Source organism: Hylobates moloch, unplaced genomic scaffold (assembly GCF_009828535.3).
Source record: "Hylobates moloch isolate HMO894 unplaced genomic scaffold, HMol_V3 SCAFFOLD_14, whole genome shotgun sequence".
Taxonomy (NCBI): domain Eukaryota; kingdom Metazoa; phylum Chordata; class Mammalia; order Primates; family Hylobatidae; genus Hylobates; species Hylobates moloch.
In genome coordinates, this window is record NW_026652289.1 from 5023859 (window position 1) to 5051182 (window position 27324).

General features: G+C 46.8%; 1 protein-coding gene across 1 annotated transcript in view; it reads right to left on the minus strand.

The window, feature by feature from the left end:
- The window catches only part of BACE2 (beta-secretase 2), a 107055-nt gene that overhangs the window by 33121 nt on the left and 46610 nt on the right, over positions 1–27324 (minus strand). Inside the window, exons 2-4 of the mRNA XM_032174732.2 lie at positions 16310–16398; positions 4963–5179; positions 1184–1312 (exon numbers count right to left, since the gene is read on the minus strand). Coding sequence (XP_032030623.1) covers positions 1184–1312; positions 4963–5179; positions 16310–16398 — 435 coding nt within the window. The remainder of the gene's footprint in view (positions 1–1183; positions 1313–4962; positions 5180–16309; positions 16399–27324) is intronic.

Genomic DNA, 27324 nt, shown 5'->3' on the forward strand with positions numbered 1-27324 from the left:
AGGAGTTCGAGAACAGTCTGGCTAGCTGAAACCCCGTCTCTACCAAAAACACAAAAATTAGCCAGGCGAGGTGGCGCGCGCCTGTAGTCCCAGCTACTCAGGAGGCTGAGGCAGGAGAATCGCTTGAACAGGGAGGTGGAGGCTGCAGTGAGCTGAGATCGTGTCACTGCACTCCAGCCTGGGCGACAGAGCGAGGCTCCATCTAAAAAAATTATAATAAGTAAAATAAAATAAAATAAACAAGGAATTTTATGGGTCCACATCTGCAAAGGTCAGATGGTATTAGGCCCTCATCTAATCAAGATGCTTTGGGGGTTTCTCTTATCCAAAGAAAGTACATGCAAGTTTAGCTTTACAATATTGAGATTTTTCCTTCAAAGAAATGCAATAAAACAGTTAACCACACTGACTGACAATTATTTAGTTCCTTGGAGATCAGAGAACAGAAGAACAAGCACTTCCCTGATCAAAGCTTCATTTTGCAAACTCATAAAACATTTCCTCATAAATCCTATGCTATCCTCTGCCTGGAAATGGTAGCAAATGAAAGTAGCTGAGGACCAGGGGTGCAGATCCTGCCTCTCATAGTCAGACAGCAAAGGGACTGGCAGCACTCTCTTCTAGTGCATTCTTCTGTCCCCTACTACTTTTGACGTCTGGGTGCTGGGTCCTGGAGGGAAGCTCAGGCTCTAGCGCCTCCGTAGTGCTGATGGCTTTGGTTCTGTTTCAGTAGCAAACACTTGTGCTGTGGTGCGTGTGTGCCTGTGTGTGTTGAGAGAGAGAGAGAGAAAAAGGATCTACAAGGGCCCCTGCTTCCCTGCCAAATTTATGAACTCTCCTTTGGCCCCCTACCCACAGTCATGGCCACTCACCACACTCCCCATCGCTCCTCACTTGTCCCTCCCCCACCCACAGAAAGCAGTGCCCTTCCAAGGGCCGTAAAGAAAAGTTTTAATGGAATTCGGAGAAGTGATGAGAATCATCCTTCCAGATGGCAGGATGACATAAAGGATTGCCTAATTTTAGCCATTTTTAAAAAGACCTACTACAAGGAGGATGAAAGTTTTACAGTACCTATGCACACCTACATGCCTAATATTTCTGCTCAGGTGTTTAATACAACAGAAAAAAACAGCCCATCCATCTGTGATTTTTCGCCCCTTTAAGACTAAAAGATACCCACAAGACTACCTCCGTTGGTCCCAGATCCAGCAACGGGCAATCCGGCTCCACACATCTGCATGGAGAAAACGTTGGGGATGTTTGCTTGTGTCACCAGGGAGTCGAAGAAGGTCTCCAGAGAACTTGATGGCTGCGGGAGGGCGACAGAGAGGGACACCTGCTTAGGACTCACAGTGTAGACATGGGTCACCCAGTGTAGACGCCACACATCACAGAAAACATTCCTGGTGTTTATACTGGATTTTTTCATGGTTCAACAATACACCAGCTTGTGATCGGGTCTAGGAATTCAGAAAGCCCCAGCAGAGCTTCCCACTGGTTGGCATTCTTCCTTCGGGCACGGCTCTGTTGTACAAATAAGATCGTATTTCTGGAAGCCATTCGACGCAGTCACATCTATCATCATGACTGCCTTGTGAGGGGGTGTGAGAAGCCGTGGAAGTGGGTTACCGTGGCAGGTGGTGGATCCTAATCTTAGACATTTGAGAGTAAGGAGAGAAGAGTTTCTCTAAGAGCTGCCATGGCCGCAGACATTTTTGTTTGCCCGTCAGCCGCAGCTGTCCACCATGCAAATGAGAGGTGGCTGACCCAGGAGGACAGTATCCCCCGGGCCCCAGAGCCTGGGGCGAGGCTTAGCTCTGCCAGATGAACTCTGGCAGGAAAGAAGCAGGAAAGGCACAAATCTATACTCCAGGAGCATAAGAGCCTTCTTATTCCCCCAAGGCCAGATTTCAGAAGCCCTCATGTGCTCTGTGTATCCCTCACATCCAGCAAGACATACAGAGGATGCCCTCATTTCTCCAGAGAGACTCACAGGGAAGCAGGAAGGTCTGCAAACAGCTGTGAGGTGCGGGTGTGCCAGGGGTGCCGGCGGTCATGTAGGAAGTCAGTGATACACCTGAGTTTAGATTTTGGCTTTGACAACTGGGAGACACTGGAGTTGGTGACCCTGAGTTGTTAGTTTTTGATGAAAACATAATTAACTATAGTAGCACGGATGCTACAGGCATCCCCTGGGTGCCCGTGGTCATTCACAGGAATGATTATTTACTATCTGTGAGAGCTAAAACTGTGATTCCAGAGGGAGTGTCAGGGGAACTCCACCGTGGAATAGATACAGATATTCCCATTGGTGTAGTCCTTTTGTGTTTGACCTCCTACTTGTTTCATTTCAGCTTCTGCAGAATTCCGAGGCAGAATCTAGCACGATTTCCATACGCAATCTCTGTCAGAACATTTGTGGGCGTTTGGGTCAACCAGTGAGACAAAATCATCTCTTGGGATAACAGGGTGGGCCTGGGGGTGCCCCCAGCTGATGTTCTACCCATCTTCTTGAGAGGCAGTAGAGCAAAGCAAACACGAATGAGAGACCGGCTCTGCCACTTGCCAGCCGAGTGACTTGTTCCTTTGCTTCCTTCCCTGTGAAACAGGGATAAGGGCGGCTGCCTGGAGCCGCTCTGGGGCTTAAATGGGCCAATACCTATAAAGCACTTGGAGCGGCACCTGGCACACAGTGAAGGAGCTGCAATCATTCTGTCAAGTCCTTCACTAGGGCTGTGCCTCGGGATCCCTCTAGGGACTTAAAAGCATCCAGGTGCCCACAACCAACCCTGAGAGAACCTGATTCAGCAGCAGCGGGGCCCAGGCAGCTGTAGTGTTAGAAGCCCAGTAGGTGTTCCTGACACAGCCTTGACAGGAAGCCCCTGGAATGGATCAGGGGCCACCACACAAGCAGACCACTGCAGGGCACTCAGCCCACCTGTCTCAGAGACCCCGGTGGGCAGTCCGCCCTGCCCACCCTGCAGGCCCTGTCCCCAGCCACACTCTGCTTCCTGTGAGTCCCATTGCTCTCTCCTCAAACTCTGGAAATGGGGAGCCAATTGTCAGTCATCTTGGAATTTCATAAATGAAAAGATAAAATGTCACACGGAGAGTCAGAAGGTCTGAGCAAACCCAAAGGGGTCTGTTCTCACAGAAGCTTTACATATTATTCATTCCAGGCAATTTAGGTTTACTCTATCATCTTCCAAACAATTCGCATAAAACCAGTCATATACATGTTTCATTTCCAGTCACATACAGATAAAGCATTTTGAAAATGTATTTAGGAACGCAAGTTTTCATCCGTCTGCAATTCCCTATGATGCAGAGGACAAAAGGGTTCATGAGCCAGCCCTGGCTCTGCAGACAGTGAGAAGCTCCATGCTCTGACTTCAAAGGGGCAGCAGCTCACTGACCCTCAATCCCCACATCTTGAAAATGGGGAGAATAAGGCCAGGCACGGTGGCTCATGCCATAATCCCAACACTTTGAGAGGCTGATGTGAATGGATCACTTGAGCCCAGGAGTTTGAGACCAGCCTGGCCAACATAGTGAAACCTCATCTCTACCAAAAATACAAAACTTAGCCAGGCATTGTGGCGTGTGCCTGTGGTCCCAGCTACTTGGGAGGCTGAGGTTGGAGAATCACTTGAACCCAGGAGCCAGAGGTTGCAGTGAGCTGAGATTATACTGCTGCACTCCAGCCTGGGAAATAGAGTGAGATTCTCTCTCAAAAAAAGAAAAAAGGAAAAAGAAAAAGAAAATGGGGAAAATACAACCTTTAAGAAAATGGGGAGAATACGACCTTACAAAGTATGCGTCACAGGGGAGACATGAGCACTGAGTGACCCACATCTTATCTTGCATCTTCTCAGCCTAGGGCCTAATAGGCTCTCAGTAATTGTGATTCTGTCTCCTTGGAGGGGCCAAGGGTTGTAAAATTCCTCTTGCCCTCCCCACCCCACCCCATCTGCTCATGAACGTGAGCTGGAACAAATGCTCTTCCAGACGGGAAGATTATTCTCATGGGACAGTGGGGGCCTGTTGCTCCAGCAGTCACTTCTGTTTCCTTCTACACGTAGCTCTGCTTCCAAGCCTAATGCTGAGCCAGGTGAGGCCAGGGCGTGGTGCCCAGGTACGGGGCCAGGAGAGCTGGTCTCCTTCTGCAGCTCTCGATGCATGCAAACCCATGTGGACTCCGGGAGCCCAGCACACACCCCTGGTGTCTACTCCCGCCTGACTTTGGCAATGCTTCCGGGTGGAAGTTCCTCTGCTTGCCTCCCTCCTCCTGCATACAGACATTATTTCCTTTGGGTACACCCCAAGTACAAATATTTGGGGAACATCCAATTCTGTCTTTCCCCATTTGGGGAGGCTCTGGCGACAGCAAGAGCAGGGCTCCACAATTCCTCCAGGGCTCACCACCACTGGGAAGGGCTAGCTCTCCCCAGGACATGCCTTCAGGCTGCCCATATTCCCGTGCTGGGTGTCTCCTCCGAGGTGTCCCCTGCAGAGCCAGGAAAACAGGCCACGTCCCAGCCTGGCGGAGGGCACCATCCCCTGCCTGCATTCCAGGGCCGCCCGCAGGCTCCATCTTCACGCAAACGTATGAATTTAATAAATGTGTTTTCTTTTAATCCTACCTTAGTAAAAACTCCTAAACACACACCACAATCTACATGATTCAAATTCTGTTAACATTTTAAACTATAAAACGAAAATAAAACAAAAAGTTAATGCTATTAGTCTCTCTTACAGCAAGGTTCCAAGAATCATGCTGTTTACCTTCAATTTAAAAAATGCTTGGAAATATAATTGTGCGAATGCTGGTCTGTTTCCACCACGTGGTTCCCACTGCCTCCGAGAACAGCCCAAGACTCATGTGTCAGCCCTTTAATGATCAATTTTCAGAATGTCGTCCTATTATTTGATTTCCTTAAATCCATGGATTAGCCTTACCTTGGCAAGTGTGGCATAAGCTAGGCCAAGTATTCCATTCCATTTAATCCCAGGCAAAAAGAAATTCTCTGATTCAAAAATAGTGGCAATGTTGACAAGAAAAGAACTATTGAAGCCTTTGGGGATGGTGACGAGGTCTTCTCCAACGAAGCCCGTCCAGCTTCCTTGTGTGTACTTCACCGTGACGTCAAAGCCCTTGGAGCGGTACGTGCTAGACCTGGAGAAAGAAAAGAAAAGCATGTTGTATTCATTTTATTTTATTTTGTTTTTATTTATTTATTTTTGAGACGGAGTCTTGCTCTGTCACCCAGGCTGGAGCGCAGTGGTGTGATCTCTGCTCACTGCAACCTCCGCCTCCCGGGTTCAAGCGATTCTCCTGCCTCAGCCTCCTGAGTAGCTGGGAATACAGGCACACATCACTACGCCCAGCTAATTTTTGTAATTTTAGTAGAGACGGGTCTTCACCATGTTGGCCAGGATGGTCTTGATCTCTTGACCTTGTGATCTGCCTGCCTCGGCCTCCCAAAGTGCTAGGATTACAGGCGTGAGCCACTGCGCCCGGCTAAGCCCCTTGTATTCTTTTATGTATCCATGTTCCCGAACCACGAAGATAAGGTTGCCATGTCCAAGGCAGCCATTTTAAACACAGGAAGTCTACTGTAAGCCTGTAAGCCATTCTTTATCATGAACAGCATCAATGTTAACAAAGCGACAGCTTCCCCCAAAAACATAATTGTTGATGTTTTGATAACAGTGTTTTCCATGTCATGTGGAAGGGACGCACTGGTGTAGACATGTGGCTTGAGTTTAATTTTTCCCTATACCCAAGTTAAACCCTATAAGTCAGGTGATTTGCTTGGCCACTGTAGGACACGACCCTTTGAAGGACACAACCCAATCCGGGCACCTGCCTGGCCCTCCGACTTTGCAGGGCTGCTGCGCTGCTGCTCCGTGACACGGGTAGGTGCCAGCATCCCAGAGGGAGGCTCCACCAGCCTGTGCCCGCAGTAGCTGGGGTTCAGGTTCACACATACAACTCATGTGACAAATAATGACCAAGCCCTACCTGCTGAAGCCCAGGTCCTTCATGTCACAGGTCCTTCTCAAGGTTCTCCCCCAACGCCCCAAAGGTGATTATACTCACACCAAAATATGGGCAGTGACGCTAATGGCATGCCAGAACATGAATCACTGTGACATGACCGAGAGCCTGACACTCACATGGCCCTGGAGGTAAGAGCTACTGACGCAGAACGACAGTCACAAGATCAGAGGAAAGTCCTGCCCCCTCAGTTTATGCTGCAGTGAGGAGAGACAATGAATGCGGGAATGGTGGTTACGGGGACGACAGCCACCCAGGGAACAAAGCGGGCAAGGGGACCTCAAGTGACCCAGTGGTTGGAGAGAACTCTTGGATCCGACCATGTCTGCATGAGACCTGAATGAAGACAGTGAGACCTGGGGCTCTCTAGGGGCAGAGCCTTGTGGAGAGAGGACAGCAGGTGTCATGGCCCTGGGGAGTCCCACCCTGCAAGGTCATTCCTACGCCCATTTGAGTTTGGAAATTGCTGGAATGTAGGAAGGAACCTAAGAAACATCTCTAGGCAAATGTCTGTGAACTCGAACCACGCTCCTTCCAAGAAAATGATCACAATCATAAGCTAAATATCAAATCACCCAGCAGATCACGCTAAAGCGATCCTGCTCGCCTGCAGGCTTGACTTCACTGTTTTAATAATCAGTCCGCGAACACTAACACATATTAATAAGTCTTTGTTGTGGGATTACATGAACTAGTGCAGTCTTGCTTAAGGTCCGTAAAGAAGTTTGGAGATGACATGATCATTCATTCATTCATTCATTTATTATTTCTTTTAAAGAAAAGGTCTTGCTCTGTCATCCAGGCTGGAGTGCCATAGCACAATCATGGCTCACTGCAGCCTCGAACTCCTGGGCTCAGGAGATCCTCCCACCTCTGCCTGCTGAGTAACTGGGACTACAGGCGCACACCATCAAGCTCAACTAATATTTTTATTTTTTTGCCGAGACAGGGTCTCATTATGTTGCCCGAGCTAGTCTCAAACTCCTGGGCTCAAGTAATCCTCCTGCCTTAGCCTCCCAAAATGCTGGGTTTACAGGCATGAGCCACCATAGCTGGCCTTTTATTCATGAATTCATTCTTGGTATATCTCATAAGCGTTAAAAATGTTAACTATCTTTAATTCAGTAACTGCACTTCTGAGACTCTGACCCTAAAGAGACACCCAGGAAGCAGACAGAGGTTCATGTGCCAAGATGGTCGTGATGTTTTATGTATAACAGCAAACAGCTGGAAACCATCCAAATGCTCAGTAACAAGGAAACAGTTCAGTAAATTACAGCATATCCATATGATGCGCTATTATGTGCCAAGGAAAAAATGTTTCTTTTTCTAAGAAATTTTAAATGATGTGGAGCAAAAGTTAAAAGAAAAATAAGTCAAGGAGACAGACTCTCCTTCAAAACTCTTTATCCCACTCAAATATTAACAGTGGCCAGCCGGGGTGGCAGGACTGGGGGTGGGAGGACTCCTATTCTTGTGGTTAGGTACCTCCGTTTTTGCATGTATTATTTTTATAATCAGGAAAAATATGTTATTTTACGAAGGTCTGGCAAACAGATTTTGGGGAAACCGCTGATTCTAACTTCATAATGGGGTACAGAATATAAAGATGGTTGGCTTTTAATATTTGCCTACTATCTTGGTTCACTCCACCGTGATCATAAAGTGAGAGAGGCATTTGGTGAATGTTTTCTGTACGCAAATCTCCTGACAATGGGTAGGTACAAAAACAGCAAAGTGACCACAGAGGGACCTTAGAGGACTAAGGGATCCACCAGAAATTACCCAGGTAACATGCAGTCAGGTCTTTGAAATGGGGTATTTGAAGATTGGTGGAATGCCAAGTTTTAGTGCCAATATAAATTCAGATGTGCCTGCCACATGGGAGGAGATGCACACGCTTAGGTTGAATAGCAATAAAAATACTGAATTATTCAGTCCATTTTGACAATTTGGGTTCATTCCTCAAGTTCTGAAATATACGAAGACTAATTATCTTGAAATGCTTGGAGAATATGATCTAGAACAGAGGTTGGCAATTTTTTTCCATAAAGAAACAAATATTAGATGTTTTAGGTTTGTAGGCCACAGGACCTCTGTGATAACTACTCAGCTCTCAAACGTAATGTGGAAGCAGCCACAGATAATGTGTAAGTAAACTTGCATGGCTGTGTTCTGATAAAACTTCATTTACTAAAACAGGCAGCAGGTCAGATTTGGCTCATGGGCTAGAGTTTGCCAACTCCTGGTGTATTCGTCCGTTTTTACACTGTGATAAAGGCATACCCAAGACTGGGTAATTTATAAAGAAAAAGAAGTTTAATGGGCTCACGATTCTACGTGGCTAGGGAGGCCTCACAATCACGGTAGAAGGTGAAAGGCATGTCTTACATGGGGAAGGGAAGAGAGAAATGAAAGCCAGTTAAAGGGGTTTCCCCTTATAAAACCATCAGATCTCATAAAACTTATTCACTGCCACGAGACAGTGTATGGGGAAAAACTGCCCCCTTGATTCAATCATTTCCCACTGGGTCCCTCCCACAATACGTGGTAATTATAGGAGCTACAATTCAAGATGAGATTTGAGTGGGGTCACAGCCAAGCCATACTACCTGCTCTGGTAGAGTAATCGTTTGTTGTTGTTGAGATGGAGTCTCGCTATGTCACCAAGGCTGGAGTGCAATGGTGCCTTCTCGGCTCACTGCAACCTCCGCCTCCCGGGTTCAAGCGATTCTGCTGCCTCAGCCTCCCTAATAGCCGGGATTACAGGTGCATGCCACCATGCCCAGCTAATTTTTGTATTTTTAGTAAAGATGGGGTTTCACCATGTTGGTCAGGCTGGTCTCAAACTCCTGAACTCAGGTGATCCACCTGCTTCAGTCTCCCAAAGTGCTGGGATTACAGGCGTGAGCCACCTTGCCCGGCCCTGGTACAGTAATTGTATCTTTCCAAAACAGTCTAAAGTGCTATGACTTCCTTTTGAAAAGTTTAGTTTCACTCTGTCCAGGCTATAGAAAACTCCGTAGAATCTGTAGTGTTAGTAAGAACCTGAACCAGCCTGCATATCTATTTAGTATGTCTTCTCTAGTTTCCTGCTCATGTTGCTGGTCTCCTTACAGAGGGAGCACTCTGGATATTTTGGTGTCATTTCCAGAGAGACCAGAGGCAGCTGGAGTTATACTGCCTGTGTTCAAATATGAGTTTAATCCCTTATTAGCTGTGTGACCCAGGGCCAAGTTATTTATTTCTCTATGCCTCAGTTTCCTCAACTAAAAAATGGTGATAATATAATACCATCCCTCGTGAAGTTAATTACGCAGATTAAAAGAGTTAATACTGTAAAGCATGTAGAACAAAAGCTTGGAACACAGGAGATATGCCACAAAATAGCTGCTATTATTATAATTAATCATTTGCTGCCTTTTTTCAGTCTATGAGTTATTATTAGAAAATTCAAGTCTGGTAATCGCAGCACTTTGGGAGACCGAGGCAGGCAGATCATGAGGTCAGGAGATCGAGGCTATCCTGGCTAACACGGTGAAACCCTGTCTCTAGTGAAAATACAAAAAATTAGCCGAGTATGGTGGTGGGCACCTGTAGTCCCAGCTACTCGGGAGGCTGAGGCAGGAGAATGGCATGAACCTGGGAGGTGGAGCTTGCAGTGAGCTGATATTGCGCCACTGCACTCCAGCCTGGGCAACAGCGCGAGACTTCATCTCAAAAAAAAAAAAAAAAAAAACAACTCAAGTCTGTTAGGCCATGTTTGCATTGCTATAAAGGAATACCCAAGGCTGAATAATTCATAACGAAAAGAGGTATGATTTTGGCTCATGGTTCTGTAGGCTGTGCATGAAGCATGTTGCTGGCATCTGCTTCTGGTGAGGCCTCAGGAAGCTTCCACTCAAGGTGGAAGGTGAAGGGGGACACAGTACATTACATGGTGAGAGCTGGGGCAAAAGAGAGAGGAGGAGGTGCCTGGCTCCTTGAAACAACCAGCTCTCGTGAACTAACGGAGTGAGAACTCACTCATTGCCTTGATGAGAGCAACAAGCCATTCATGAGGGATCTGTCCCCATGACCCAAACGCCTCCCCCGAGGCCCCAGGTCCAATACTGGGAATCACATTTCAACATGAGATTTGCACCCAAAGCATACCATCAGGATGTTTTTGTTTGTTTGTTTGTTTGTTTTCTGGAAAATGCTCCTATAGCTACTCTTACTGAATCTAAAGCTGTCTCATTCTAAAGTCCAACCACCCCATGAAAGGAGCAAATGTGTGTGGGGTGACTCAGCTAAGGAGGTCAAGGAGAGGTGGTGACGCTTCAAGCCCTTGTGCAACCGGTGTCTAAACGGCAGAGTTCCTCTCTGCCCTGCACCAGTGCTGTCCAACAGAACCTCTTGTGACGACAGAAATATTCTGCCCAATACTCTGGCCACTTGTGACTAATGAACGCTTGAAATGTGATTATAGTGCAACTGAAAGACTGAACTTCTATTTTATTTAACATTCATTTAAATTTAAATAGCCACATGTGACTTGTGGCTAGCCTTGTAGAAAGCACAGTCCTAGATAACATTAAAAAAAAAAAAGGTAATTCTCAGTTCATATTCATATTCTCTGGGTTCCTTGAACTAAACCTCTAAGTAAAACCCCAGAGAAGAATCATAAGTGACTCTAGGGGTTATTATTAGCGTAGAGTTTCCAGCACTTTAAATAAAAAATATGCCTTCATCTTCATTTTCTAACGTCCCACCTCTTGGGTCTAAAATGCTTTGGCTCTCGATTGCTCTGCACAATAATTAAATACATGGAACAAGAAACCCGGATGGGCTTCTCCTTGACAATGTCCATTCCGGATGCTCAGAAACAGCAATCAATCAGGGATGTGGGTGGCCAGGAAAAAGCCCGCTCACAGTAATAAAAACACTTTGAACCAAATTCAGAAGACGTTCTGCCTCTGATAAGACTGCTCAGGGAATGCAGGATTAAAAAGTGAAATCAATTGAACTGAGGGGAAAAGAGCTACAGAACATTTTATTATTTCAAAAGAAACCTGCTGTTGGTTGCAGAGAACACGAAAAGAGAAGGTGGATGTGCAGAATTCTAGAGTTCAATCCTTGGGTCAGCTCTGGTTCTCCTAAGCCACTTGACCCAGGGAATGCTGAGTCTCCTAAAGAACTCTGCTCAGGACTTCCCTGGGGCTCTCAGGGTCTGAAATCTACCAATGGGCTTACTGTCCTGGCCTAGATGACCAGATGCCCCTCTTAATCTTCTGTGATTCTCGAAGTCACCAGACCTGAATGCATGAGACCCCCTGAGGTTCAGGGTCAGCTCAGCCTGCCCAGCTTGGTGGTTCATCAACATCCTCAATAACGTTAAATGCTCACAGGCTCCAAAACAGCAAGTCCCCTTCTACCAGGCAAATGATGGACATACTTGAGAAATGATCTCAATAATCAGGTAAAAATATCTGTCCTCATTGAATGGAAAGCCATTTGATCTGTATCCAGTTTAGCCTCCTTAAAGAAGTCCCTAATTTCACTTACAAACATTAGTTGACGAAAATAAATTGGTCTCTTGCTCTGTGAACTTCAACCCGGATATAGTACAGAAGTAAGGAGACATTTTAATGGAAATATACTTAATTTCCTGAATAGATTCATGGAGGGTCAAGGGATGAGTATACTGGATCTCTCTTCAAGCCAACTAGCTGGAGGTGAGATTTTATTGGCTAAAATAGATGTACATTTAAAAAATACATGATCTTTTCTTTTTTTCTTTTTTTGCTCTATAGTAACTCACTGGAACATTCACCACCATGAAAAGATGGATTCTGATAAAGACGAGCTCACAAATGACTAATGGTAGCCTGACATCTCATTCCATAAATCAAAGAGATATTGTCAAAGAACCCCACGCCAAATCTCCAATTACTGTAACATGTTTCAGGAAGCATTAGACCTGAATATCCAAAGACTGAGGACGTGAATCAGAGGCGGACAAACCCAACCAGAACCTTATTATAACTAAGAGAGATCAGAAGCACAAGCAAATACAGACACATCACAGGGCAGAGAGCTGCAGCTCAGAAAAGAAACCTTTGTCAAAAATTGAGAAGGCAAAAGGACAGTCTCTTGGCTCCCATCAAATACAATGGTTGAAAGTATAACTTAGGCCAACTCTAAAGTTAGATGAAAGCATTAGACAAATTAATTATACATAATTGACATTGAAAGAAAATATTCATATCTTTCAATCATAAAGCATATCAACCATAATAAAGCATGTAAAAAGCAGATAAAAGGAAACAAGTTAATATCAATCTAAGAAAGTAGTTAACCTGCAAAGCAAGCATGGTAGCAGGGATGCAGTTGAAGGAATAGAACTCACCTCAAACTCAGAAGTGGGATGCATCACATCTGATTCAGCCAAGAAGAAACCTTACAGTTCTGTTGAAGAATGGTCTCTTGAAAAGAAAGGCGGTACCAGGGTAGACACCCAAAAGGTGAGTGATGTGTTATATGTAATAAGTCAGTCTCTGCAGTACTCGCAAATAAGGAAGGTATGCTGAATTTGAATGGTGGAAGTGGTAATGGGGTGAAACCAAGCATTGAGAGGCTTTCCCTAGACACTGGTGTGTTCTTTCTCTTTTTATTTACCCATAAAAGGAGAAACAGATCAGGACCTTGAGTGGTCAGAATGGTGGCAAGGAATCCTGAATTATCTTGTGAGATTAGCAGGAGGGAAGGCTTAGTCATCAAATGAGTTCTGGATGATCCCAGGAGTTTTCATATTCATCAAATGCATATGGACTAGAGAAGCCCAAAGGATGGAAAACAGGAACCATCTGCCACTTGAATGCAAAACTGGTGATGGACACAAAATCCACCTGAATAAACCAAACAGGGCTAGCAGGTAAATAAGAGAGATGTGTCCCACGGTAGCCTGAAAGAGAACCACAGCTCAACCAAACACTGAACACAGTCGAAGGGAGCTGAGAAAGATGCTGGGTTGTCTATGGTTGATGAAATATTGCACATAGTCTTGATAATGCAGAGTATTATTTACCCTTGAAGGTTTCAACAATGACATCTGCATAGCGAAAGGATGTGTGGATTGAGAAGCATACTTTGACCTTGATGGACTCTGGCTATGAGCGGCTGCCACAGAACTGCTATTTATCTGCCGTGAAAAAAGTAGCCATCCACAGGGCTTGACTTCCATGGTTCCCTTTAAATCTGGAAAGTAACTATCCACATCACCCTAACCTTGACTTTACTGTGCTTTACTGTTTCTTTCTATTGTATCTTGCATCTACAGATGATGAGAGAAAAACCTGTTCTAAGGGGAAAAGAATTGCTAAATGAGAAAATGCAAGCTCCACGTGTGTTGGTTCTGCCCCTATGTGCTGAGTCCCAGTGAGGGGAAAACGTGGAAAACGTGTCATACAGACTACAGTCCGGCAGTGGAAACAACACAGGGCTGGGACCATCAGGGACTATTCAGATAAGTGGTTCTCAATGGGGAAGGTTCTGTCCCCTAGGGGAAGTTTTGGAAACTTTGGGGGTGTGTTTGATAAGCATGCTGGTTATCCTGGAATGTGAAGGGCGGTCGTGCAAAATGAAGTATTGTTCCCGTCCCACACCGCTTTCCAAAGTCGCTCTGGGCATCAATATGGGTGAAATCTGCTGGATCATCTGGGCACAGAATGCACCTCCCATTCACATGTACATACAATCTTTTCTACATAGGTTTAGTATACATTGCATATTCGCTACTATGGAAATCCAGGGAAGCTGATTCTCTTTCTGTTTTTCTTGGAACTTTCCTAAGATTCTTTTCCATTTTGGAAAATCATATCAGCAACTGATAGAGTTTGGATATCTGTCCCCTCCAATTCTCATGTTGAAATTTGATCCCCAGTGTAGGAAGTGGGGCCTGGTGGAAAGTGTTTGGGTGGTGAGGTCAGATCTCTCAAGAATGGCTTTGTGCCTTGCCCATAATAATGACTGAGCTCTCACTCTGTTAGTTCCAGGGAGGGCTGATTGATTGTTAAAAAAAAGCCTGGCACGTCCTTCCCCTACCCTTGCTTCCTCTCTCCCACGTGATCTGTGCACACTGGCTCTGCTTCACCTTCCACCATGACTGGAAGCAGCCTGAGAGCCTGGCGCCATGCTTCTTGTACAGCCTGCAGAACCATGAGCCAAATAAACCTCTTTTCTTTATAAATTCCCCAGCCTTGGGTATTCTTTTATAGCAGCACAACAGTCTAAGACAGCAAGCTGAGCTGCTTGGGGTGTGTGAGTCTAAGTCAGCTTGCCTTGATCAGTCTACACTGGGTGTACATGTCCATGGTGACGTTAACTCACCTCCAGCATCTGCCTACTGCATGGTCTACCAGCACCATGGAGCCAAGGTGTTCATGTACTGAGGTACTGATTACCCGGTTATACATTACTTCCCTTGTATTCCCACCATATTATGTCAGGGCACTTTGAGCTGTGTATGTAGACAAGTCATATGACCTTTGCATTCACTTCAGGGAATGACAAAGCACTTGCTATAAAAAGCGGGTGTTGGCTGAAGGTTTGGGGACTGCTGGCCTCAAAGCTTGAACTTGGGCAAGTCCCCTGTCTCTCTGAACTCCTGTGCTGCAGGAATCAAAATGAGAGGTTTGGACCCACTCCAAGTCCTGTTCCATGATGAGCAGTCCAGAGTGAACAGTTGGAGGTAAGGGCTGTTTGGGGACTGAGGACTTGGATGAATCACAGATCTGAGTGGGAAGGGGCAGCATAAGCCATCGTAAACCAAACCTCTGCTGCATACACAGAGAGAAACACCACCACTACTTCTACACACGTTTGTGGTTATAGCAACAGCTGGGCACATAGTGATCATAGGCGGGTGTTGTATCCGGGAATATCAATGAAGAAAGCTTACCAACACATGAAGCCATAAACCAAGCTATAGGTTCCTTGAGGGAGGGGCCAGCCATATTTTTCTGAAGCCTCAGAGCACTGGCCACCACAGCCCTCTCCCCAGCAAGCAGCTGCAGCCATACGTGCAGGAGGCCCCATCATTTATGGCACCAAAGTGGAGCCCAGGATGTGGTGTAGGTAGAACAGATATACAGGGTTTCCTCTATGCTTTCTTTCATACACAGCAAATCATCTTGCTTTATTAAATTGCCTGGCATTTTCAGAAGACTTCAGCTATTCTTTCCCCCTCCTTTTGTCCCCAACTAGAGCTGGCCTTTATTCCCTGGAACAAAACACTGAGGATAAGGAAAGCGAGAAAGGGAAGTCAGGAAAAGAATTTATAGTAGGGAAACCCAATGTGACAGTTCCGAGCCTCTAGATGGTTCATGACCCTAAAAAACAAACCAGCATGTCAGCTTACCTGTTCTGTCCGTTGAATTTAAATTTCAGGATCGTAAAAATAGTTGTGACATCAAAACATGCACAGCATTAGAGCAGCTTCCAGTTCACAGAGGGCAGTGACTCTAGACCCCACAGGCTCCTGCAGAGCTGAAGGCTGCCACAAGCTGCTGGGGGCCTCCCCACAACCCCACCCAGGGCTGCTCGGAAGTCTGCATGGGCAGGGCTTGTTCTATTCCAGAGACCTCCATCTGGCTCCACTTTTCTTTCTCAACTCCACCCCATAATTTCTCACGTGCAGCCCCAGTCTTGGCCCTTAATACTTTGTGCTCACAAAACTCACTCTTCCAAATGAGTATTGCAAACCAACCCACAGAAATGGCTTCCATGAACCACACCTTCACCCCTACCGAACTATGCGAAGGTGGGTTTCCATGTATTCCTTCAGCTGAGGAAGCAACCCCACACCCTTGGCTCGCCAGAGTGGCCTCACAGACTCCCAAGACCTCGTCCCCTGCTCCAGCCCACCTCCACTGCAGAACTAAAGCTGCTGCAATAAACACCAAAGGGCCACAAACTCCCTGCAACTTGGGATAACTAAAGGAGTTGTGTTTGACTTGGATTTTTAGAAAATGAATCTCGTGTAAATGCGTGAAGGCTATCAGGAGACCCCTGCTGTGGATTTGTGGATGGAATGAACATGTATATATGCATACACATGTCCACATGTATGTATACATACACATACATATCAGTATCCCCCTTAAAATGAAACAGCTTTCTGGCTGTTATACTCTGGTGCATTTTGAAGCATGTTGATCATGCAGTGCCCCGCCCCAGCACACCAGCCACGGGGCCAGCGCTTACCTCTCTGTGTCAAAGTACGTGTCTATGTAGGAGTGCGGGGCTCCTGCCACGGCAAAGTTACTGCTTCCAGTGTCAACGAGAATCTGTAGCTTTTATGTTTTAAGGAGAAAAAAAAATAGAAAGCATCAAGTTATTTTAATAAGGCAATACTCTTGAATAAGTTTTTTAAAACTAAGTACCAAGAATAATTTATCAGTTGGAACAAAAAAAAGTATACTGACAAGGAGAATACAAAAAGCTATTATAAAATTGAAATCTGAACAAAGTCCATGAAGAAGCTTGCACCGGTGAGGGGAAAATGGTCGTGTCTCAGATACACACTGAGCCTTAAAAGAGAATGGATTCTGTTAAATAACTGGGTTTCCTTTTTAGGCCGTTGGCGCTTGAAACCAAGACTGAGCCCTTTCTTATCTCTGGGCTTTCGGCCAGGTTTAGCCCTCCGCTGGGCTCACCCTCCCCTTGCTTTTCCAAATCTTGCCTGGAAACCCCGATCCAACGTGACCTCCCCTCCCCAGGATGCCTCCCAGCCTCCTCCTGGCATGTGGTGGCCCCTCACCTCCCTGCACGGCACCTGGGAACACCTGTCACAAGTGTTGTTTTTTAGGTTATTTGAGATATAATTTGTGTATAATAAAAATGCAAGATCTTAAATGTTCGCCTGGTGAGTTTTGGCATGTGTCCCAAACCAAGATGCAGAAACTTCTATTCACCTCAAAAGGTCCCTTTATACCCCTTTCCCTTCTGGTCCCCAGAAGCAACCGCTTTCTGGCTTTTGTGACCATGGACTGGTTTCATCAGTTCTTGAACATTCTATAAATGTAATGATGTCGGTTTCTGTGTGTTTGTTTTTTTTAGCATAGCTTCTTAAGTGCAACTTGTCTTTGAGACGTCCTCATGTCGCATCAGTCCTTTGTTTCTCTTCACTATGCAGGGACACACCATGATTTGCCTCTGCTTTTGACAGGCCCTTGAGTTGTGTCCAGTTTAAGGCTACTATGAATAAGACAGCTATGGACACACTGTACAGGTCTTTTTGCAGACATATATTTTCATTTCTCTTGGGTAAATACCTAGGAGTGAAACTTTTTGGATCACAGACTAGATACATTTTTTTTTTTTTTGAGGTGGAGTCTCGCTCTATTGTCCAGGCTGGAGTGTAGTGGCACGATCTCGGCTCACTGCAAACTCCGCCTCCCGGTTCACGCCATTCTCCTGCCTCAGCCTCCTGAGTAGCTGGGACTACAGGCGCCCGCCACCGAGCCCGGCTAACTTTTTGTATTTTTAGTAGAGACGGGTTTTCACCATGTTAGCCAGGGTGATCTCGATCTCCTGAAGTCGTGATCCGCCCGCCTCGGCCTCCCAAGGTGCTGGGATTACAGGTGTGAGCCACCGTGCCCAGCCGACTAGATACATTTTTAATGTTTTAAAGAAAACTGCTGAACAGGTCTGCTATGTGGGTCCACCAAGTTATATTCCCATGAGCAATGGATCCATGGGCCATTTGGTTTATTTGCTCCGTATCCTCCCCCAGATTTGGTGGTGTTGGTCTTTCCAATGTGAACCATGCTAATGGGTGTGGAATGGTATCTCACTGTGGTTTTAATCTGCAGTCCCCTAGGGACCAATGCTATTGGGCTGTTGCCCAGTATCCCATTGTTTCACTCATCTTCCCCAGTGAATGATGTCTCAGGGCAGGTGTGTATGTTACTCATCATTTTATGCCCAGCATCTATCCCAAGTCCAGACACATGCCCAGTTGTTTACAGAATGAACACATCTTTTAGAAATAAACACAGACCATATAGATATAGCCCAAAAGGTTGAAAAACAAGTTTAAAAAGCTATAGACTAAAGAAACCAAAATAGGCTGGGCACAGTGGCTCACGCCTATAATCCCAGCACTTTGGGAGGCCGAGGTGGGCGGATCCTGGCTAACACAGTGAAACCCCATCTTTACTAAAAATATAAAAAATTAGCCAGACGTGGTGGCACGCACCTGTAGTCCCAGCTACTCGGGAGGCTGAGGCAGGAGAATTGCTTGAACCCAGGAGGCGGAGGTTGCAGTGAGCCGAGATCGCATCACTGCATTCCAGCCTGGGTGACAAAACGATACTACATCTCAAAAAAAAAAAAAAAAAAGTCAAAATAGGCAAGTTTTTGTCTAGGATTATCTTATCAACAATCATAAAATAATTTTGCCAAGGACCTCAGTTTAGCTGGTTCCAGTGTTTGTCTCTGAGCTGACCCATCAGCAGGATCTGACTCAGTCTCACTCCCTCTTCCTGGAAATATTCTTCACTCTGGATCCCGGGGCCCCACACTTTCCTGATTTCCTCCTTCTCTGATTCCTCACTTTAGTCTCACGGCCAGGTGCTTCTCATCTCCCCAACCTGCTGAACTTTCCTGGGGCTCAGCTCAGGAATCACTTCTGGAATCCATCCACTCACACCCTTGATGTCCCCACTGAGTCTCAAGGCTTCAAATGCCATCCTCATGTTGACGACCCCCAAGTGTACATCTTGGCCCCGGCCTGCACATGCACTCTGGGCTCTACCTATTCCACACTTTTCCCTGGCTGGCTAATAGTCATCTTTTATGGGTTGAGATGTGTTTTCCAAAAAGAGATGCTGAAGTTCCTAACCCCTGCGCCTGTGAATGTGCCCTTATTTGGAAAAAATGTCTTTACAAAGATAATCAAGTGAAGGTGAGGACCACGGGGGTGAGCTCTAATCCAGTATCACAGGCGTCCTTCCAGGGAGATGAAAATGCACGGAAAGCAGACACACGGGGGGTGCCAAGTGACCGCAGAGACAGGGATGGGAGTGACGGAGCCACAAGAATGCCAAAGGACTGACAACCATGGCCAGGGGCTGGAAGAGTAAAGGACGGCTCCACCTGGAGTCTCAGAGGATGCATGGCCCCACCAACACCTTGATTTCAGACTTCTTGCCTCTAGAACTGTGAAAGAATACATTCTTGGGTTTTTTTTTTGACAGTGTCTCACTCTGTCACCCAGGCTGGAGTACAGAGGCACAGTCATCACTCACTGTAGCCTCAAACTCCTGGGCTCAAGGGATCCTCTCACCTCAGCCTCTGAAGTAGCTGGGACCACAGGCGTGCATCACTATGCCTGGCTAACTTATTTTTATGCTTTGTAGATATGGGGTCTCACTATGTTGCCCAGGCTGGTCTTGAACTCCCGGGCTCAAGTGATCCTCTGGTCTTGGCCTCCTAAACCGCTGGGATTACAGGCATGAGCCACCGCACCTGGCCCATTCCTGTTGTTTTAAGCTCACAGTTTGTGTACTTAGTTACAGCAGGTCCAGGAAACATCTTGAGATGGGACATCATCTCAGGCCTGGCGTGTCCCGAACTGAGCTCCAGCTGCCCCCACCCCCGCTCTCCCGGTGGACTTGACCATCTCGGTCAACAGCAGCTCCATCAGGTCAGGCCAGGCCATGCCGGAGTGATGCCTAGGGCTTCCTTCCCCTCACGCCTCACATCCAGGCACCAGGAGGTCCCAAGGGCTCCACCTTCAGGTTCTGGCCCACACCTGCCCACCCCTCACCTCCTCCAAGGAGACTGTGGGGGTCCACACCACTGTCTTCCCCTCCTCGTCCTCACTGGTGTCTCTGCTTCCTTCCTAGGCCTACTTCCAACCAGCAGCCACCACAGTCCTATTACAGTTAAGTCAGAGGGAGTCAGTCCTCCACCTCCCGTGGCTCTCACGTCACCCAGAGTAACTGGCAAAGTCCTCACATGGCCTGCCGAGTCACTCGCCATGCCCTGACATCACTCCTCCCAGCCACGCTGACCACCAGGCCACTCCGTGAATGCCCCAGACATGCCCCAGAGGCAGGGCCTTTCCCCTGGCCACCTTGCTGGGGTGGGGGCTCTTCCCCAGGATACCCAGGTCCACGTGGCATGGCCCATCGCTCCCTTCCAGGCTTCCTTCAACGCCACCTTCTCTGCGAACCTGACCCTGGCTGGCCCTTTGGGAGAACTGCTGTTCCCAGTCTCCTGCCGGCCTGTGCATCCCTTTCCCTCCCATGACACCACACCTTTCATGTAACAGTGACAGCAGACACTGAACACCGCCTGCAGTGGGCGGGGCACTGCTGTACGTGCTTCCTATATCCATTAGCTTATTTCAACCTCATAACAGAGCTCCGAGGGCAGCACAGTCCTCACTCCATGTTACAGATGGAAAGACTGAGGTGCAGAGAGTCTGACTTGCTCAACTCTATAAGGGTAAGTGGCAGAGCTGAGGCTGGAACCCAGAGTCAGACTCCGAGCGCATTCTTGTAACCAACTCAGCCACTGCCTGGGCCCCGTGCGCAATCATGCCATTCACAGGGTCCCGACAGCTCCGGCTGTCTCCGCCCCACCAGCGTGACGCCTCCCTCTGGCAGGGATTTTTGCTGTTTGCTGCTCTGTCTGCCATGAATGCCTACAACAGGGCCAGGCACACAGTAGACACTCACACATTTGTGGAATCGACAACGAAATTATTCGCAAAGGTAAAATCCAAGACATTCGTTTTGCCCTTGGTAAAAAGATAACAGATTCCAAAAAAAATAAACAAGCAAGAATAATGCAGTCTGTGCACACAAAGCAGCTGTGTGTATGTTCTGCACACACAGTTTTCGAGCTGCTGGCAAAAACAGTCAGGCTCCTACTTCCCTAATCTACTAAGTGCCATTGCCCCTTCTCCTACAGGAGGCTGTGGAAATAGTGGAGAGGAATGAACGACAGTCCTGGGCATCTGCCAGGGGCGATGCTATAACCTGTGGTGACACCCGTTTTCTCAAACGAAAAGCTACTTTGTGCCTTCAGAGAATTCCCTCCCGACCAATGAAGATCATGTTCACAAAAACTTTGTAGGAATGGTAGAGAAACAGATTTGGGGGATGAAGTTTTGAAGTGAATCTAAAACAATGGCAAAGGCACTCTACTTTTTTTTTTTTTAATATACTTTTTTTTTGAGATGGGGTCTCACTATGTTGCCCAGGCTGGTCTTGAACTCCTGACCTCAAGTGATCCACCCTCCTCGGCCTCCCAAAGTGCTGGGATTACAGGCGTGAGCCACCATACCTGCCCAGCAAAGGCACTCTAAATAATGAGACTATAAATGTTACTTTAAACATCTTAGTTTTAGTAAATGAATGCTCTATTCTTAATTTCTATTTACAAATACACAACTCCTAGAAAACGCGTAAGATCTCGCTCCTTTACAGAGGTGTTTGGGTTGATTTCAGATAGAATGTAACCTCACATATATAAAAATATATTTACATATATATTATGTATTATATATAATAATTTATTATCTGGTTCTTCATCCAAATATAGATGCTCAACAGCCCCAAGTTTCAAAGTCACAATTTGGGTTTGATTTAATCCTAATTTCTCATAAACATACAAAAGGGCATGAAAGATTGTGAAATACATATTTGATTTCATCCCCATGTCCTGACATACAACTCCTAAAATCTCTGGAATCTCCAAAGTGATGTGTTTTTGTATGCTGTGAGTTGACTGATGGCTGGCAGCCCCTAGGTAGCTTCTGGATGGGGGCTGGTCACCAGAAAGAGCAAGGCGGGATTAGAGGACTGGGACTTTCAGCCCCACCCCCAACCTTGGGGAGTGGGGAGGAGCTGAAGGTTAAGCTGATCACCAATGGCCAATGGCTTAATCAATCATATCTACATAACGAAGCTTCCACAAAACCCCAAAAGAACAGGGTTCATTAAATTTCCAGACAGCTGAGGTTCCTGGAGGGTGGCGTGTACAGGGAGGGCACGGAAGTTCTGTACCTCTCCCCCTATACCTCACCCTACACATCTCTTCATCTGTATCTTCTGTAATGCCCTTTATAATAAACCAGTGTATGTGTCTTCCTGAGTTCTGTGAGTAAATCTAGCAAATTAATCAAACCAAGGAGAGGATCCTGGAAATCTTCCATTTGTAGCCGATCGAGCAGAAGCACAGGCAATGACCCGGAGCTCGCGACTGGCATGGAAGCTGGGGGCAGTCTTGGGGGACTGGGCCCTCACTCTGGGGCCCGACGCCATCCCCAGGCAGACAGTGTAGGAACTGAACTAAACTAGAGGATACGCAGCTGGTGTCTGTTGCAGAATTGATCGATTGTTTTTCGGTGAGGAGAAATCCCCACACATTTGGTCCCGGAAGTCTTCTGTGTTGATCGTTGTGGTGTGAGAGCAGAGGGAAAACAGTGTGTGGTTTTTCCACTTAGAGGAACCAAACAAATCTGCATTGACATGGATTTTACAGGAGAGAAATTGTTGGAGGCTGAGTAATTCTTGTATGTATCAAATAGTCAGTAACAGGTCAAAGTAAGTGAAGGAGATCCGTCCCTTGGTCAGTCTGGTTGAACCAGATATTCCTGAAGGACAGGGTTCTCTCTTTTTCTGCTCTTAAATAATAAACACTAAGTTATCAGTAACTCACCACAACCTGATTCTCAAAGGGGGCAGGCATATCAGAATCCCTGCACCATTTTTTAAACATTCCCCCAAACTGAATCATTTTAAGAGATGAATTTATCAATTTGCATCGAATTATACCACACTTTTCCTCATCCTATCTCTTCCTATGTGACACTGTCTGCTATAATGTTTCTTCTTTTATTCTTTTCATCTTTACTATACAGATTTCTGGTGTTTAATAATTGTCATGGTGAACTGCAAGCTTTACATCTATTTTTAAATTATTCTAGTCATTTTCTTTACAATTTTATGTGATATCTCTTAACCTCTTCTCTTGATTTAGCAACTTAGAATGATATTTTTGGGATCCCCACTCTGCACACTTCTAAAAAAATCAAGATGTGGCCGGGCGCGGTGGCTCACGCCTGTAATCCCAGCACTTTCGGAGGCCGAGGCAGGCAGATCAAGAGGTTAGGAGATCCAGACCATCCTGGCTAACACAGTGAAACCCCGTCTCTACTAAAAATACAAAAATTAGCTGGGCGTGGTGGTGCGCACCTGTAGTCCCAGCTACTCGGGAGGCTGAGGCAGGAAAATCGCTTGAACCGGGAAGGCGGAGGTTGCAGTGAGCCGAGATCACACCACTGCACTCCAGCCTGGTGACAGAGCGAGACTCTGTCTCAAAAAAAAAAATCAAGATGCTTGGAAGGGACAGGGGGTGCTCTAGGATAGGGAGCGATGGGAAGAAGTGCTGGATTATAACATTACTTTTATTTTCATGATATGCCTTTTTGTAATTTTACATAATGCGTGACCATCTTTCTTTTTTACCTACCTGCCAATATTTTTTATCTATTGTCTGTCAGAATTTCCTTCCATTAAGGAAGATGAGGTGGTGAATGTATCTATGTCACCAGGAATCTCAGTCCCACCAACCTCTCCATGGGTTACACTGTTGTTTATATATTTTCAAGATTTGTTTTTGATACCCATATTTCCCACAGTTGCTTAGTCATTCTATAAGGAAAGAGGTTCTCTCCTTCCTACCAGTCCTCCTGTCTCTGACTTCACCCAGCTCCCCAATGGCTAGGTTTTGTTCAGCCTCCCACGGGCCCCACCCAAAGTCGGACACCATCTTCCCCAAGGGCTTTCATGCTTGCGGGCGCCTATCCATGGCCTTTACACTTGGAGAATGATCTGCCTGGGTTTTGTGCATTTGGGTCGTATTTTTTTTCTTAACACTTTATATATATATTTCTCCAGTGTCTTTCAACAGCGAGTATTTGTGGAGAAATCTAAAGCATGTCTTATTTTTCCTCATTACACGTGACTTTTTCTCCTTGGATACTGAAGAATTCTTTCCATAGCCACAAAGTTCTATAGTTGTATTGTTTATATTAGAACCATCGTTCTATAGTGTTACTGACATATCTTAACATTGGTTGGTCTAATTCAAGTTTCCTGGAAAACGGGACTCACTTTTTACATTAATTTCTTATGGCCGCCTTAACAAACAGCCATGAACTGGTTGGCATGAGATAATAGACTTTTATTTTCTGGCAGTTCTGGAGGCCAGAAGTCCAAAATCTAGGTGTGGGCGGGGCTGCGCTTCCCACAGAAGCTCCAGGGGAGGGCCCTTCTCGTCTCTCCCAGTTCTAGTAGGGGCTGGCAGCCCTCAGGCTGTGTCATGGAGGCATGTCCCCAGGCTTCTCCCACTCACTTGCTGCTGGCCGGCGCCTTTACTTGCTCCGTCCATCTTCAAGGCTTGCTGGCCTCCAGGCCTCCTCGTTGCCTGCAGAGCTGGCTCTGTGACACCTTTGCAGCCAGCTTAGGATTATCACAAGAGCAAAAGCCACTTCTATGGCTGACGTGAAAAGAGCAAGGGCCGGGACCTAAACCATCACTGGGAGGAGGCTCCAAAGTACCACGTGTCCAGCACCCAGGCTGGAAAGCACCGAGGCTCAACCAGCAGATACCTCGCCAAAGCTGCCCATGAGCTGCCATAGGGAAGGCACAGGGCCCTGAGTCTTCACCACTGTCTCTGTGTTGGGGATTTAAATGCTTCCTGGAGGTGAGATGAATTTTGAAGTTGCTTGGCTAAAACGGGGTAAAGAAGGAAAGGAGGGGGGTAAAGAGGTAAAGGAGAGACAGAAAAAAAACACAGAAAAATTCCTTTACAAGGCAAATCAGAGAATATTAGGGCTTGAGAAGAGGACAGTGTGGATATTAGGCAAGAAACATCAATCGCCCTAAAAAGATAACTAATTGCACAACAGTAGGAAATACGTTTTCTTAGCCATTAAAAGTCACAGATAAGAACAGCTATAGATTGGGCCGAGCGCAGTGGCTCATGCCTGTAATCCCAGCACTTTGGGAGGCCGAGGCGGGTGGATCACGAGGTCAGAGTTCGAGACCAGCCTGACCAACATGGTAAAACCCCGTCTCTACTAAAAATACAAAAATTATCCTGGCGTGGTGGCATGCACCTGTAATCCCAGCTACTCAGGAGGCTGAGGCAGGAGAATTCCTTGAACCCAAGAGGCAGAAGTTGCAGTAAGCCAAGATCACACCACTGCGCTCCAGCCTGGGTGACAGAGCAAGACTCCATCTCGAAGAAGAAAAAAAAAAAAAGAACAGCTACAGATTTCTGAACAAGACCAGCCTTCCTCCCTGTGCCCACTGTCCATCGTGGAAGCTGTTTCACAACCATTTCTGGGTCTCGCTGGTAACTCTGCACTCAGTAGCTCAGGAGATCCCACACCCGGCCGGTCAGGCTGGCAATGCATGTCCATGCTGATTGTGACTGCGTAACTAGACAGGGCCAAGGCAGGAACAAGACTTGCCCTCCACACAGCAGCCCTAGTGACAGGGGGACTCTCTCCAGAGACGCTTCACCCTGCTTCCCTCCATCTGAAGTTCCACCGCAGCCTCTGCATCGTCTCATGACCAGAGCTCTTTCTCACACGCCCAGACCCGGTCCTGCCTCTCAGGGGGTGTCACTCCTCTGCAGAGGCGGGGAACACAAATGCAGAGAAAGTCAGACCAAAGTGTGGACTGCACTCTTTTACACAGGTGATTTCTTCTCATTGCCCAGGCATTCAGCACAACCATATCTTCCGTGGCAGTTCCAGCAAAAGCTGATTTTCAAGAAGGTTCAACTCAGAGTCACAGCTTGGCAAAGCCAGTCACCCTGATGATCGTTCCTAGAGCATATGATCTGAGAGAAATGGCCCCAAATAAATAAGGCGGCCACAGAATCAGGCAAGGGATGAGTCTCCAGGGCACAGTAAATGCTCTGGGCTGTGTATCACATCGTGTGTCTGAGCGGCCCACAGGAGCCAACACCATTGTCTGCGTGGTGACACTGGAAATGGACCTTTCTCATGTTGAATTCTAGCCAAGACTATTACCCACTTCTGCAAGTAGCCTCAACCACAGAGATAAAAAAAAATAGTAATGCCACCTGCTCTATAAATTTCACACGAGGCACTCTCAAACAACGGAAATCTCAAACACCCCGGCTGTGGGCTCCTTCCAGGTTCCTCACCTCACGCCACATGCTAGCAATTTAATCTGCCCCTTCCTTTATTCTAGGAATTTCCAAAATTATTTCCTGCCTCTTTGGGTTCAACGTCACGTGCATGTATGCATGTGTTCACACATACACGCCAGCCTAGCCCTGGGCCATGTCCCTTCAGCTACATAAAAGGTCATTGAAAAGATATATTCTCAAATTCAGGGAATGTTCTTAACTTCCAAGCAAAGCATAACTTAAAATGACTCAAAAGCTCATACAATAGACAGATCCCCACTTTACAACTGAGGAAAACAGAAATGCCTTGGAGACGTGAAACGACCCAGGGAGATCCCGACGTCCCCACCCCTGTTCCCTGCTTCTTTCGTGATACTAGGCAGCCTCCCATAGAAGTCACATTCCCTTTTTCCAGAACACAGTCACAACTAACAAAGACCTGTTTTCCAGCAGAAGCTGGGTGGAGTCTTCTACCTTGAAAACCACTGGCTTTTAACTACTCCAACCCTGCCACCAACATCAGCGGCCTTGAGGGCCTTTGCAGGGCAGATGTGGGTCCTTGCTGTGCTGAACCTGGGGCATGGGGTGAGAGCAGCAAAGATGATGGTGCCTGTGCCCTTGCCCCTGCAGAGTGCAGCATCTAGTAGGGAGAATGGCCCGTCCACCAGGACCTGCCCTTAAAAACCATCTGTGATCCAAGCTGCCAGAGACCTAAGGAGGTGGAACTGCAGGAACTGACTGGCTAATTTCTTCTCGCCTTCTTAAAAACGGCGAAACCCAAAACACACTCCCTCCAGCTACTGTTCCTTCCCCCTTCGCGGTCAAGCATCCAGCAGTGGGCCACCTCCCGTCTCAATTCCTCTCTCCCTTTCTCTCCTCCACCTGCAGAGATGGAGCTTCTGCCTCAGCTCTCCATGGCCGGCCAAGCTCACCAGTGACCTCTGAGTTCCAGGCCCACGGTCATCTCTGAGCTCTCCCCTGACCTGTCCAGCCTGCAGGCAGTGCTGGCCGCAAGTGACCAGGCCTCAGTGAAG